This window comes from Corylus avellana, chromosome 5 (assembly GCF_965113065.1).
Source record: "Corylus avellana chromosome 5, dhCorAvel1.hap1.2, whole genome shotgun sequence".
In the NCBI taxonomy this organism is placed as follows: Eukaryota; Viridiplantae; Streptophyta; class Magnoliopsida; order Fagales; family Betulaceae; genus Corylus; species Corylus avellana.
This window is the reverse complement of record NC_142494.1, coordinates 25,975,765-25,990,528: the sequence shown is the minus strand read 5'-3', so window position 1 is coordinate 25,990,528 and position 14,764 is coordinate 25,975,765. Positions and strand designations below refer to the sequence as shown.

The following is a 14,764-nucleotide window of genomic DNA, read 5'->3' as shown; positions in this document are numbered from 1 at the left end:
CCTATTATCCTATTGTAGCTAGTGCAGTCCACCATATATATTTATTTTATTTTATTTTTTCATTGGGGCTGGCTGTCATTCTTCGATCGTTTGCTTTGTAGTAGCTGATTGTCATGCAAGCACTTAATTTCCATTGGACAATGAAGGAATTTGTTCACTCATTTTAGGCACAATTGGAGGGATTACATTAGAAGGGGCACGGATGTCTGTAAAACCCGTGACATATTTCTTACATTAACACTCAGCAATTTCCAATATCCTCTGTGTTTTTTCTTGCATCACTTTCCGACAGGAGCACGAACCCAGAGGGACGCGGTACAATATCACTGTCGTGCAAAAGGTGAGCTGCTCCCATGGGAAACAGAAATTACACAGACCACAATAATTATCACTGTCATGCAAAAGGTAATTGGCAAAGTCAAATACGGTGGTAGTTGAAAATTTTGTCTCAGAACCTTAAATTTGGTTCCAATTTGTTACTCTAGGCCTTCTTCTCTAGTTGTAGTAGTGTAATAAAGACTCAAAGCATTCTTTGGCTGATTTAGCAGCAGAATCTCCAGGCATAGATTTAGGAACTTGACATCTTTGGGCATCCCCATTGGAGGTATATATATATATATATTATTAGGTGCTTTCTATGTTGAAATGAGGATGAGAGACATAACCACCTTTTCTTTTCATATCCTTTTTTGTGAATGTATTTGGAGTTTACTTTGCAGAAAGGTAACCTCGATCTCTTGGTTGAATGGGGATTTTTTTGGGAGGGGGGCCAATTCAATGGGTGGCGTCCAATAATTGTGTCTCCTAAAAAATGACGTACCTTTTAAAATTATTATTTAGCTTGTAATGAATCACTATTGTAAAATGATTTTTGGAGAGACACAAGAGAGACTTATAATTATTTAAAGAAGGACCCTCTTGTGTCTCATTAATGTTAAGTTCATGTACACGGTTAATTATTTAGGAAAAAATATAAAATAAAAAATGTGACTAAAAACTTCTTAGGGTTAAACAAAACACATAAATAAGTGATCTCTAGACGCGCTTTTCATTAGCAAATTAGACGAAATCTGTTAATGTGATATATAATCACCAATGATATTATGGCACGTGTTATTTAAAATAAAAAAAAAATAAAAAATAATAATAATTAAAGAGTGGTTGAACGTCCACAAGGCTCTCTTAGGTCCCCTCTGCAAGCCTGTCTTGTCAGCTGAGCACAAACCTCAAGTTGACAAGTATGATTGTTGATTTGTTTTAGTTTTGATTAAGGTGGATTTGAATGCCCACCTCAGTCGTCACTTTGGTGTTTAATGGTCAGAGGATATAGGTTTGTAACCCCTAAAGATCTATAAGCTGATTTTAGAGCTCTATATATCTTCAGATCCAATCCGGGAAAACGGGAGCACAGATGGTATATATGTATGTATATATGTTTAGTAGCTAGCTGTTTTATGCATTGATTGAAGAAATTATATATATATATATATATATATATATATATATATGAGAGAGAGAGAGAGAGAGAGAGAGAGGGTTGAAGAAGTAGACTATATATATAGGCTTCAGTATTTCATCCCCTTTGACAAGCGAATATATTGAGGGTGAAAGACCAACGCCCGAAGAATGTAGTAGTTTATAGTATTATTACGCCTACAAAACGACGCTGCATGTATACCCAACCACGTTCCAACAAATTAATTAAGCATCTCACCCACTTGCACCCTTTCGACCCCCAAGCGCGTCCAAGTTACTCATCCATCATTTTTTACTTGGGCAGAGTTGACGATATATATTCAATTAATAACAAACCTACTGCTGCAGCCCTTGAATAAAATTACATACAATTGAAACAAATATTAAAAAATAAATAAATAAATAACACAATCTATTTTAACAATTCATTCTACAGCCCTGAAGAGGATCTTCAAGATAGAAAGAGTAAATGGAAAAGTTGTTGATGCTAGTGGTAGCGGCCCATGGTAATATTTTATTTGCTAACAAAAGAGCTCCACAAGAAAGGGGCTAGCTAGAGAAGCAGGCCAAGGTAGAGAATCGTTAGATCTATCGGAAGGAGCCAAAAGTGGCACTGGCGCTTGTAACCCACGTGTGCAGAGGGAGAGGGAGTTGGTCGGTGATAGTGGAGGAGGGGCACTTGACTTTTGTGGGTGAAGAGGTTGCAAACGTTTTGTTAAGACTAAAAAAAAATTAAAGGGAAAGGAGGAACCAAAAGAAAGTTGGGAAAATGTTATTTGGATGGGGGAGGAGCGGAGGAGTGCTCTTCCCTCCTCCATAACTAGTGTTTGTAAAAGATTTTTTGTAATAAACTTAGTATTTTTCATCTAAAATATGTTGAAATGTCCCTTCCATAGGTATGATGAGTTTAAATCCTCCATTTACTTTGACATAAATATCTTTTCAAGCAAGAAAAAATATGTTTGGGAAAACAGATTGGTTTTGAAAATGCAAGGAGTCAGAAAACGCATCTCTGTAAAAACCAGGAATTTCCTATTATCCTTGTCCTGTAAAAGAGATCACGCGCGGTTGTGGGAGTGTAAGCACATGGATTTCATGCAAAGGGGAGTGATTATTAGTGTAGTAAATAGTTATTGATTGACACATGGAACAAAGTTGTACGCTTTGAAGTTGACATATGAATACGTGAGAGGTTAAACGAGGGGGAGGGGGAGAGAGGGGGGGGGGGGGGGGGGGGGTGTGTGGAAACCCTAGGTGGCCCATTCCTCGAAAAGAGAGTAATAAATGCGATGGGGGCAGAAGAATGCAGGACTTTTGTGGCAGAACGGAAAAGATGGTAATGATGTGAAAGGAGAGGAAATGATTTTGTAATCGATTGCTTTATGATTGATGAGCTTCAAAAAAAAAAGTAACAAAGCTCCGAGAGAGAGAGAGAAAAAGGGCATTTTTCCCAAAGCTCTTTTTTTGCTTTTGTTTTTCCTGCAACCAAAAGAAAGGAGGAGATGCATGGGGGTATGATGACCATATGATGATGTGCATGCATGCAACTGTTACCAGGTAGGGTGTGAGAGAGAGTTATAGACAGGGAGAGAGAAATGGTAGGGTCATGTATGGGGGTTAGTGTGGGATGTGTGACTGAGCTTTCACATCATGCCCCTGTGAAGAGAGAGGGTGACCATGAAAGTCGCTGACCATATTGTCTGCCCCGCATTTAAAGCGGGCTGTGTGTTTCTTATATACTAATATATATGCAGTTGTACGCTACTACGTGTGGACCCTCTTTCAATTCAAATTCGATCGGATGCCTTAAAACCCATCCATCATCTCCATCTTCCTCCGGGTTTTCTGTCACCCTTTCGTCACATTTTCGTGGCCTCTTTGGGCACCCCCAAACATTTTTATAAACATTTATTACAAATTTAACCCAAAAAACATCCTTAAAAGTACATAATTAATCATACCCTATATCATTATTTTAGACAATTTTTTCAAGTAAAAAGAAAAAAAAGAGTAGAACATATATATGGTTATAAACCTCTATTTTACTGAAGTCAATTCTCATATGTGATGAGACGTAGTTTTTGGCCGATTAAGTTACTCTTGAGGATAAAACATTGTAGTACTAAACATGTAACAATCATATTAAAGTCCTTTGGGCTTAGGCTTCCTATGGTAAATATTAACCCATTTACTTTTAATATTTTTCGACAAATCTCTTCCAAGTAACATGTATAGTTAAGTTATCTCGTCAGAAGTTGAAAACAAAAAAAAAAAAAAAAAAAAGAAATAATTTAGTGTCCCTGGTGGTCCTACATTGCAATTAACATTCATAATTGAAAAGGAAACCTAAAGCAAGAAAAGAAGTGCTACTTGTCTAGTAGATTTTCTACATGAACTTTAAGATCATGGGGACCAATATACAGTGAACAGATAGGGGATGGTCCAGTCCATTGAAATGCCAGATCCAGACCCAATAATTGCAGGACCAATCTGTAAACAGGATCTATTGGACTGCTACTCCAACCTTACACAGCTGCCTCGCTCATAAGTCCAAATCCCAAACCCATACGAACCCTATTATTACCTTCTACTAGATTTCTCTTATACAGGCCATTAAATTTAGATGGAGTTTAGGTCATGTCGAGATATGTGCATAAGATTCTATATATCAATCTTAACATTGATTTTTCAATCTCAATTCGTTAATTTCGTGTCAAAAATTATTGGTCATAAATATCGTATGTCGAGACATAAATATAGTTTACGGGTCATATCAAGAATTGTCGGCCCTAATTAAATGGGTGGTCAATTCTGTGACTTATCATCTGTTACTTTTGTAGAGTTGTGCCTACCTTAGTACCATTGTGGTTGAAAAGTCAGCAGCAGTAACAGTCTTCATGTAGCTCCAGGACAATATTAAGGAGAATAACATGGGCCTTTGAATAGCCTAAATTGCCCAACTCTTTTTCATAAGCAGTGCGAAATTAAATATCTCTACAAGAAGAGGCTTTGGATGTTTTCAAGGCTCTGTCCCTTATGGTATGTATGAATAATGAATGTGGCACTTCTCTTGTCCAAGCCCCAGTACATTAATTCAAAGCCAGAAAACTACAACAGAACAATGAATGTGGCACTTCTCTTGTAGCCCCAACACATTCAAAGCCAGAAAACTACAACAGGACAAAGGGTGCACAAGCAGGGAAAGAGTAGGGGGTGGGGAATCTTTGCCCCCACCTCAGGTCTAGCTAGCTAGTAGGTACTGTGAGTTAAACAGCTAATTCCACGGTCAAAGCACAAATAAAGTAACAGATTCACATTTTTGAATTCTTTGATGTGGTCTTTTACATACCAAAATATATCAATAATAAAATACTACTTATAATAGTACAAATTCCTGTAGATAAGGTTATATTGAGGGTGTTGAATTTCAATAACTGCTAGGAATTGTTATCAAGTTTTCAAGATCAAAAGTAACTTAAGAAAATATTTGTGATTTGTTTTTTAACGAAAGTGCATAGAAATAAATGAGAGTTTAAATATAAGAAAGAGAGTGTAAGGTATTGACTTTACCTCTATTCGCATAATAATAGTTAATCATATTTAATCAAGAAATTTATTCTATGTATGTTATAAATAAACAAGAAAATACCTAATTAAAAAATAAGTATAATCCATCTTCGGTTGGCACAGATCGTCTACCTAACCACTACGATGCGGTATAATCCATTTTCTTGTTGTTATTCGTTGCAGCCCATAATTAAGTTGCGCTGCATCACATATGCAAGTTAAGGGATTTGAATGTGCAACATTCAGGGCTTATCAATTCTCCTCATTTGCTGCAATTGCAACTATCCAGATGTAGTTGTATGAATGTTTAGCTATTGTATATTTTTTAAGAGTTCTGTTGTTTTATATTATAGACTCATCAAGTTGTACAACTTATAAATTGAAAGAGTAATGTTATAAGATGACATGACGGTGACAACGTACACTTGGTATTATAACAGTTAGCTAAATAACATTACTCAAATTGAAATTACATAACATCGTTTTTGGTACGTGAAACCGAAACAACATCAAAATCTTTCATGGTATCATAGCCTTTCAAAGCTCACACTATTCTCATAATCTAAATGTAGCCAATTCTTCTTCCACCTCACATGATTATCTCAGTTTCTTCGATCTAATGGGCATCGTGGATGAGCTTGAATTGAGTCCCATCAAATATTTTTCTAATGCTGCAGAGCAAAGTCAAGTGGTCTCCTGAATCCTGCTTCTGTATATAGCTTGGACTAAAAAGGACCAATATTTACTCATCTGAAAAGGTTTACTTCTAAAACGACAAACTCAGAGTCTTAATCGAGACTTTTGCTCCTATAAAAGGATAATTGAGTCAACGTGGAGAAAAAAAAGAGACTTGTTAAAGAGATTTTGGGTGCATTGGACTTTGGATTTCTCTTAATCGTTTGTGAATATAAATTTGTTTAGACCCTAAATTTATTTGACAAACAATTTTACAAAGGTAATGAAAAGAGCTATTATTTTTCACCAGACTGATTTACACTCACAAGTTTTTATATACACTTGTTGGGTTGAGGAGGTAATGTTCTTGTCTTTCCTTGTATAGAGTTGGGGAGGATTTGTCTCAATACCAAGAAAAGATTTAAACCATCAACCAGCTCTCAAGAAACTGAAAAATGAATATGCTCCATGTGATGCAATGTAGCGAAGATCATTGTAGTTGTAGCTTCTCAAATCGCTTCAACACAGCAGCCATCCTGTCTGCAGTTTCCTCTGTTGCAAGATTGTCTTTCTTGGCTACAATCTACAAAACAATGCCCAATGATCAAAGCAGTGCACACTCATGTTGAATGCAAGATTTTTTTGCATATGATTATCTATTTGTTTTTGCCTTTTGGGATTATATAGAAGCTTTTGACCAGACTTAATAATAAAAAGAAAGGAATATTTTGATCATAATAGAATGAGAAACATGAATAATTCACCTTGGCAAAGACTTCAGTAATCTTTGGAACGTGTAGATTGTCAGGGCCTAAAAGTTCCTTATCTGACCTGGGAATCATTAAAACAATGCAAATTAATGGTATTTAACATGGAACTGCAGTTATGCAAAAGGCTTAAATGTAGAAAGAAAAGTAGAAATAGTTTGATTCAGAGGAATATTACCTTTCTACCATTGAACAAAGCTCTTCATGCACCACTTTGGCTTCAGTTGGGTCATCTTCTATTGGCAAGTAGCCTAACCAGGTGGGAACAACCTGCAAAATATATGGAAGAGTTAAACGGGCAACACGTTGAAACACATTCATGAAAGAATTATTGTTTTGCCAGGATGATTAACAGGACGCCAAACATACTACTAACTAAAGAAATTATCACAATCATGAAAGAATTATTCTCCAATAAGAAAAAAAGTATTTCTGAAATAATAAAGGGCATCTAAATCATCTATTAATGCATTAATGGAAAGGCCTATCACCAACATTTGAGCAACATGTGAAGGGAAAAAGAAGCATAAAATGTTGTGTACCTGAGGTGCATTAATACTCTCACGATGGAACTTGCATATTTTCCCAAGCGCTAAAACAGCAGTATCATAGGTCTTTCTATTTTCTGAACTTAATAATGGATTTGAATGACTTATCACAGAATTCAAACTGACTACAGCAACTACAGAAAGGCAAGAGTAATCCTTGATTAATAAAATTATAATAATGTTATAATTCCCAGTGCATGTTTAACAGGATAAGCAAGTTACCTTCAGCAATATTTTTAAACTTAGATTGGGCAAACTCAGCACAAACACCAATTCCATGTGCAGCTTCCTGCAGAAAAAAGAGAAAAAAAAAAAACTTTTAGAAGCACTGAAAATACTATGGGCAGCAGAAAACCACCACAGGCACTAAATGACTGTAAAAAAACCTGTTTGACATCTGAGTTCTCATCATCACAAACTTTCAAGAGGAATGGAAGATATGTGTCATAATACCTGTCCAGAAAACATGTAGGAAAGACATACAGAATGTAAGAATGAAAACCATGAATTTAAACGACAAAGTTTAAGGGGAATTAACGTACTTATGTGCAGCTTCTTGGCATTGCTGAATTACACAATTACTAATGGAAAAGGCAATCGTTTTCTCTCTAGCTGTGCGATCATCTCCCTGCATGGAAAGACAAAGTAAAAGCGAAAGCGTATTATGTGAAGAGAAAACTTGGCAGCATTCATGTGGTATTTTACCAAAAGTGCAATGCTATGAGAAAAAAGACCAAAGGAGACTGAAGAATGAAAGTGATGCAGGACGCCAAACATGACGCCGACATCAGAGGATGCCTAGGCCATGACCTTGTGATTGTGATTGAAAGAAATTAGTATGCGTTTTTGTTTTATTGTTTATTTTCCAAGCACTACTGCACAAGAAATTATTCTCAGATGCATAGATTGCTAATAATATAATGCATTTTGAGGTGTTAACATGATAGATGGGAACCAAAAAGGGTAGTAGTCAAAGAGAATATAATTACTAACCAACATGGCTGTTATATCTGAAGAAAGTTTCTCAAAATAAGGCATGAATCCAGCCTTAAATACTTTGATCATTGTGATCAAGCAATTCCCTGCCTGTACCAAGAAAACAGTATGAGGCCGGCAAAAAAGTAGATTATTGTTCTCAACTGATAAAACAAAATCTGAAAACGGACTTGATGAAGGATGACATCTTCCAACCGCTTTTCTATGCTCTCTTCCTCTTCCATATTAAAATCTTCATCTGCTTCTCTTCCTGCCATTTCCAGATTTCTACATGAATGCACAGCAAGCACATGCTTCATCCCATCTGCAACCGGCCCGATCTGTGCTTGAGGGAAATTTAATCCAGTTACCTGTACAATAAGAGTGAGATAATTGTAGACATATATGCTGTGACAGAGAACAGTGTAAACAACTCTTTAGAATATTTGCTTAGAATAGAACTTGATGTAGATTATGCATTCAAATTTGAAATTGTGGTCTCCTCAATGATGACAAATTAACCTCCTTAGAATTAACAAAAAAACCACTACACTTAATTCCTTAGAAATGTTAATTTCTTCAGTAAGGGAGATGACAAACCTCTACACATTTGTTTAGTAAGTTTAACATTCTTGCACATAATTGCTTCTCTGGTACCTGCAAGGCGATTGTAGTTTTAACCTTAAAGTGCTTCTCCATAGAGAAAATATGATAAATGTATAACATTCAATAACTATAATCAAAAGTATGACCTCCTTCAAAGCTTTCACCAGAGCAGGTACAATAAAGGTAGCTAAATTCTGAACAAAAGACATACTACGCCCTCCAGATTCTCCCTTTTGAACGGCCAATATAGCTGAACACAATAATTCCGGCATGGCTAGAAACAGAAAGTGAAAAAGTTAAACCACGAAACCATATGACCTATAAGAAAATGGCATTAGGAATTGTAATTATATGTTACCTGAAGCAGAAGCCATTCTGGTTTCAAGATGGGGATGAAATAGCAGCGGAACCAAAATTTTAGAAACCTAAATCATGTAAAATCACACTAAGTTATATCTATTATAGTTGAGATCAAAATCCTTGGGAAAAAAACATATTGAATGCATAACAACTAACCTGACTGACCCAAGTAAAAAAATTTTCCTTTAACTGAACAGCAAAGCAGCATAGCAGGTTACAAGCCAATGCTTTTTCCCTTAAGAGATCACTGCAAGACACCTACAGCCCTTAGTGAAAGCTCAAATGTACTTGCATTATCTTTATGAAAAATAAATCTATTTGGAAGCAAAGTTTACTTATAGGCTCTAATTCCTCTTCCTTGTTGATCATAAATTTAGAAAACATTGGAATCCAAACTAATTATGTGACAAGGAAAACATTTTCTTCCAGAACAAGAAAACTCAAGCAAGTAACAAACTAAAAATAGGAATTCGAGGCAACTTTCAATATAAAGTATGTAATTGATCTTCAAAAATATTGTCAAAAGATTTAATTTCTAGTAGTACTAAAAAGTTAAGGCAAACCTTTGATCATGAGGTGGTTCATCAGTGTCTACGTCGTTGTCATCAACGCTCAGTTCTGCAGACCGAAGAAAAATTGGCACTAACTCGCTTACGTAAGCTTCAGAACTCCGCCCTAGGCATTTGCAGAATCCTAACCATGCCTGCAAAACAGTTAGCATTTATCACGTATAAGAATGTAAACAAGGGTGACGATTAATTACTTGATCATTTGATATGAAATATGAAAAACAAAATAGAATATACACATACCTGTAACAGGTGGATTCTTATTGAGTGATCTGTGTCGAGCAAGGATTTTTGTAGTGACACGAGAACTTTTATCACCTTAATCAATTACAAGTTTAATAAGCTTAATACACACATATTCATTACAAATCTATGACTGCTTTGGTTCAGAAAATACACACAATTCAATTGGTTATCAAAAAATGAAGAAAATGAATTCCTTTTACCAAAGTATGCCTGGATTTTGATTGCTTGCATTTTAAATCAGAGTTCTATAGAACATTAAATATAATATGATATGAATTATCACCTTCGTAGCATCATTCATAAATTTCTCCTTTCCAACAGCAACTGCAATCGAACTAATGCACTCAACTGATTTGGCACGGAGCATTCGCTTAGAATTAGATGCATCACTTTTGTTGAAGAAAATAGCTTTCAAGGAAGCCATTGTGGCATCATAGTATGGATGGAACTGGTCCTGCAGACGTGCATGAATGGATAGAACAAATAATTAAAAAAAAAAAAATACACACACACACACACACAAGCGAATGAAAAAAGCATATGCTGCAATACTATACTTGTGATGAAATTGCAATTGATGCCAGAGTAGCCATAGCCTCCTCCTGTAGCTTCTGATTCTCATTCTGGAAATTAACATGTAACATGAATATAAAATGCATGATAAATTCAGAAATTGGGAAACCAATATAACTTCATATAAGAATTTGGGTCTGGGAAAAGCTTCATTGGTTTGAGTTTGTGCACAGACACATATGTTTAAAGATATTAGCAGAAAAATGGTCATCATGTGTGATTTTGTATTCTTCTTCATAAACAGAACCTAAAGACCTACCCAAACCTCACTCATACCTTTACCACCGTAAAAAGGCAAGGAAGCTGAGAGTTTGTATTCATATGGTAATACTACATTTTATACCTGCAGGAGTACAAGCAGTCTGCTCACTATTTTCTCCAAGTAAAGTGTCAAATCATTTCGAATACAATCCTTGCTGAACAAACGAATTTCAAGAGCAGCACGTTCCTGTAGAGGAAGTTTTATTACTGAAACACTAATAAGTAATTGCATATGAAGCAATACAATGAATACAGATCTAAAGTTCTAGTATATCTACTTGTCACTTGATGGAGGCAAACATTTTGTTGGAAAGATAACTGATATTTACATAAAAAGGATAAGGATCTGTGAAGATAACTTGTTAGGCATAAATCTATGAAGACAGTAAGGTTGACTGTAGTGAGATGAAAGGACATAAATGGCAAAACTGATTGGTGAAAAAGTAGACTATATATAGGTTCTGGGAGCCATGAAAATCCTTAATAAGTTTTAATTTTCCCAAGGTTCTTGCAGCCTATTTAAATGCCAATCTATCCATTTACTTGCTTTATTTCTTTATAATTAATTAGAAATGATGGATCCGTATGAGTTATAGGAAAATAATTATTAAAAAGGCAACTGTATTCTTTTACAACAAAATTGTGTATATTAACTGTATATAATATAATGCAAAATCTATGAACAAGTATCACAGCAGATTTAGGATGTATAAGTTTGGCGTATCTATAACAGTAACAGGAAAAAAAGAAAAAAAAGAAGAAAAGGATAATACTTTCTATCCCGAATAATTGATATAAGATAGAATGTGCATAATGAATAAATTACCAACACCTAAATTCAAATATTAACAAGCTGCAAGAGATCACTGAAAGGTGTTATGTATAAATTCGAAAATGCATGTTATAGCTGTGATAAGTGACAATCAAAAGTCAAGGATATGAATGCGGTTATCTTGGGAAATGAATTGAGCAATAAAGAAGTTGAGAAGTAATATACCTGTAAGTGGGGATAGTGGACATCCGCAATCATTGAAATTAGTGCTGGCATGATCTTATGATGATATTGAACTTGTAATGTTGGCCCGAAATTTATACTTAGTATCCTAACCACACTCACAGTAAGCCAGCGAACTCGAGACTTCAGATCATGAAATGTAATTGAAATCATTGCCACAACTCGCCCAAGATAATTTACGATTTCCTGTGCCAAGAGAAACAAATAAAAACACGCGCGTGCACATACACACACAGGCAGAGTAGAGGACCTGTTTAATCAGTTATTAATCTTGAGATCTTTTAGTTCTATGTTCCTCTTTGAACATAATTAACTGCCTTCAACAATTCTTATATGTAAACTGAGAAGTCCATCTAACAAACACGCAACCCGCAGAACATCAAACATTGAAACAATTCAGTGTACCTTTGAGTGACTCGTTGCAACTACGGCAAGGGTAATGATTCCGGCGAGACGCATCTCCCACTCCTTACCATATACATACTGTTGTATCAAATCCAAAGCAATGGGCACCCCTAGAGTACTAGACACTGCAGATGAAACTAGATTCAGTAGGCAAAGTCCAAGATCATAACTCCTCGTCTTCCCTGCATTCGTACCCTTGTTAGGATCATCTTCAATATACCATGTAGGATCATCTTCAATACGTACAAGCATGCCCATTGAAGTTGAGATTAGCCTGTTTACAATCTCGCCATGCAGGTTCCGAATCATAGTGGACATTTCGTCAGTCGCGGTATCGTTGACTGCCATGATAACATCAATGGCTGCATACCTTGTGTCCTCCAATAAATAATCATCCTCGGCTATTTGAACCATTGATTCACACAGCTGTCTCAAGTGATTTGTAAAGAAGCTGGGGTCTATTTTGGCCAAGCAAACCAATTCTTTTAGACCCTCTTGGATATTAATGTCGCTCTTATCATTGAGCAAATCAATCAGTAAATTTAACATTTCCGGCAAAAGATCTCCTTTGTCAACATCAAAATCCGCCAACTGCTTCACCAATTGAGATGAAGCAGTGTAGGCCGATAAACGGATTACTATATTAGGGGAACTTAAGCCCCTCAAGAATGCCAAGTAAAGATAATCAAATTCCGGCCGCAAGAATCGACCCGTATTCAATGGCAAATCGCAGAACAGATAAAGGCCCAATTCGGTAACATTGTTGTCATTCGAATTGAGAGACAAAAGTATATAATCAAGAAGCTCCTGCCAATCTCCGTGTTGTGTGATGAAGACCCTAGAAGCAACAATTGATATAGACTTGGACAAATTCCTGTAAACGGGGGTTAATCTGTATTGCTGAAGGCAAGCGAAAATCCGGGCCTTGAGCTCGGTCAGGAGCATGGGGGAGATCTCGGTTAACTGCCCAGCTAGAACGCTGCGGAGGCGCGTGGCATAGTGGCAAGAGAGAATGAAATCATCGGTGGTTAGAAGGAGGTCAGTAAGCTTGAGTAAGAGAGTGTTGGGATACTGCTGGCTGCAGTGATCGAAGATGACCTCTGCTTGGGTTCTGTCATAATCCATAAGGAGGTGAAAGTCTGCATCTTCTGGTGGGGTGAGGAAGGAGAGGAGATGTTCCAGTGTTGCGAGGAGTGGGGAGATGATAATATCTCTGGCTGCGGCTTTCATGGCCTGATCGGCGGCCATTGGAGGCAGAAAGAAAAATCAAGATTTTCAAGAGTGGGAGAGAAAGATTGAGACTTTGAAATGAGAAGTTTTGGAGGGGATTTTATAACACAGAGAGAGGGAATTGTCCTTTCTGTTATGGCAGTTGGCCACGTCAGCGAGGAAAGGCAGGGGGCCGGGGGGAGGTCAATGGGTCAAGAGAGTTGACTATATTGGTTATCTCAGCTGAGAAGGAGGGTACTTTTGTCAATTCCTAGTCAAGCTGGTCGATAGAAGAAGCCTGCGTGTGTGAATTCGGGGGTATTAACGGTTTTCTGCTTTGGTTTTTGAATTTTCGCGTCGGAAGAAATCAAGTGCGATAGAGCCAAAAGCAAAAACGGAGAATAGGGGAAAGAAGGGCAAGAAAAGAGACAGAATCAAGAATACTTATAGGGAAGTACAAAAAAATTGTCAATATTTCTCTCAATGACAAAATTACCCTTAGTAAAATATAAATAAAAATACTAAAACTTCTAGAAAAAACCAAAAACTAACCAAAAAACAAAAAAAAAACCAAAAAACCAAAGAACAAAAAAAAATCCAAACTTGGCCAATTTTTTCTTTTTTAAAATCAATTTTATAAGAAATTTTTTTTAAAAAAAAAAATCGATTTTTTTTTAATATAAAAATTGAAAATTTTCGGTTTTTTTTTAATTTTATTTTTGTTTTATAATTTTATTTAAATAAAAATTTACGTTTAAAAAAATAAAATTTTCGCTTAATAAAATGAAATTTTTTGTTTTTTAAAACTAAATAAAAAAATAGTTTTTTAAAAAATAAAAATTTCCGTTTTTAAAACTAAATAAAAATTTTTGTTTAAAAAAATTGTTTTTTTTTTTAAATATTATTTTTAAACTAAAATTTTTTCGTTTTTTTTTTTAAAATCAAATTTTTTTTTTTTAATTTATAGGGATATTTTTGTCTTATTGAGTAATCTATAGGGGCATTTTTGTCTTATTGTTAGCCTTGGGGGACATTGACAATGTTTTGGTAGTTTGAAGGGGACATTGCCACAATTGAAAGTTTGGAGGGGACATTGTCAATTGGGTGGTAGTTTGAGGGAGGTATGTAGACTTTACCCATACTTATTACTTACCGATAAAAGCGCAAATGGAGGTCAATCAGCTGGGACCACACTTGATGAAGTGGAGGTCACTAGTTCGAATCCCCCTCCCCCCTTCTTGTGCGGACATGTCAAAAAAAAAAAAAAAAAAAAGAGCAAATGGGTAATATAGTCACTCAACACAAAATTAAAAGGTCAGAGTTGAGGAGTTTAATTATTTTAATTAAATGGGTCGACATGAATCCGACAGTTAACATAATGATTGACAATTAATTTGTGACATAACTCGCGAATCCGACACGAACCCAATATGAAATAAGAGAATTAAGGTTGAGACATTTGCCTCGTTTAATTAAATGAGTCGAGTTAAAATTGACCTTATATAGTCTTTC

The 14,764-nt window shown here is 35.8% G+C and overlaps 2 protein-coding genes across 2 annotated transcripts; both read right to left on the bottom strand.

The window, feature by feature from the left end:
- Nucleotides 1-6,659: 6,659 nt before the first annotated feature.
- On the bottom strand, nucleotides 6,660-10,213 carry LOC132182124 (uncharacterized). The gene is made up of 14 exons (XM_088517031.1): nucleotides 10,073-10,213; nucleotides 9,787-9,861; nucleotides 9,538-9,677; nucleotides 9,131-9,221; nucleotides 8,973-9,039; nucleotides 8,761-8,888; nucleotides 8,609-8,665; nucleotides 8,200-8,379; nucleotides 8,027-8,119; nucleotides 7,576-7,661; nucleotides 7,420-7,486; nucleotides 7,256-7,322; nucleotides 7,028-7,167; nucleotides 6,660-6,755 (listed from the first exon to the last, which is right to left on the bottom strand). Exons 1-14 carry the CDS (start codon nucleotides 10,211-10,213, stop codon nucleotides 6,660-6,662), a joined length of 1,428 nt encoding a protein of 475 aa, XP_088373157.1.
- Nucleotides 10,214-10,340: 127 nt separating this feature from the next.
- On the bottom strand, nucleotides 10,341-13,291 carry LOC148585984 (uncharacterized). The gene is made up of 3 exons (XM_088516847.1): nucleotides 12,044-13,291; nucleotides 10,706-10,810; nucleotides 10,341-10,412 (listed from the first exon to the last, which is right to left on the bottom strand). The coding sequence occupies exons 1-3, from the start codon at nucleotides 13,289-13,291 to the stop codon at nucleotides 10,341-10,343; spliced, it is 1,425 nt and encodes a 474-aa protein (XP_088372973.1).
- Nucleotides 13,292-14,764: the final 1,473 nt, after the last annotated feature.

What these genes read in the sequence shown, in the direction of transcription:
- LOC132182124 (XM_088517031.1), bottom strand. Translation starts at nt 10,213, where the DNA reads ATGGCTTCCTTGAAAGCTATTTTCTTCAACAAAAGTGATGCATCTAAT. An exon ending in TAAGAATCCACCTGTTACAG is followed by an intron (nt 9,678 to 9,786) that starts GTATGTGTATAT and finishes ACTGTTTTGCAG; the next exon opens with GCATGGTTAGGATTCTGCAA. An exon ending in CAGATATAACAGCCATGTTG is followed by an intron (nt 7,662 to 8,026) that starts GTTAGTAATTAT and finishes CTTTCCATGCAG; the next exon opens with GGAGATGATCGCACAGCTAG.
- LOC148585984 (XM_088516847.1), bottom strand. Translation starts at nt 13,291, where the DNA reads ATGGCCGCCGATCAGGCCATGAAAGCCGCAGCCAGAGATATTATCATC. An exon ending in TTGCAACGAGTCACTCAAAG is followed by an intron (nt 10,811 to 12,043) that starts GTACACTGAATT and finishes CTTCCTCTACAG; the next exon opens with GAACGTGCTGCTCTTGAAAT. An exon ending in GACTGCTTGTACTCCTGCAG is followed by an intron (nt 10,413 to 10,705) that starts GTATAAAATGTA and finishes GTTAATTTCCAG; the next exon opens with AATGAGAATCAGAAGCTACA.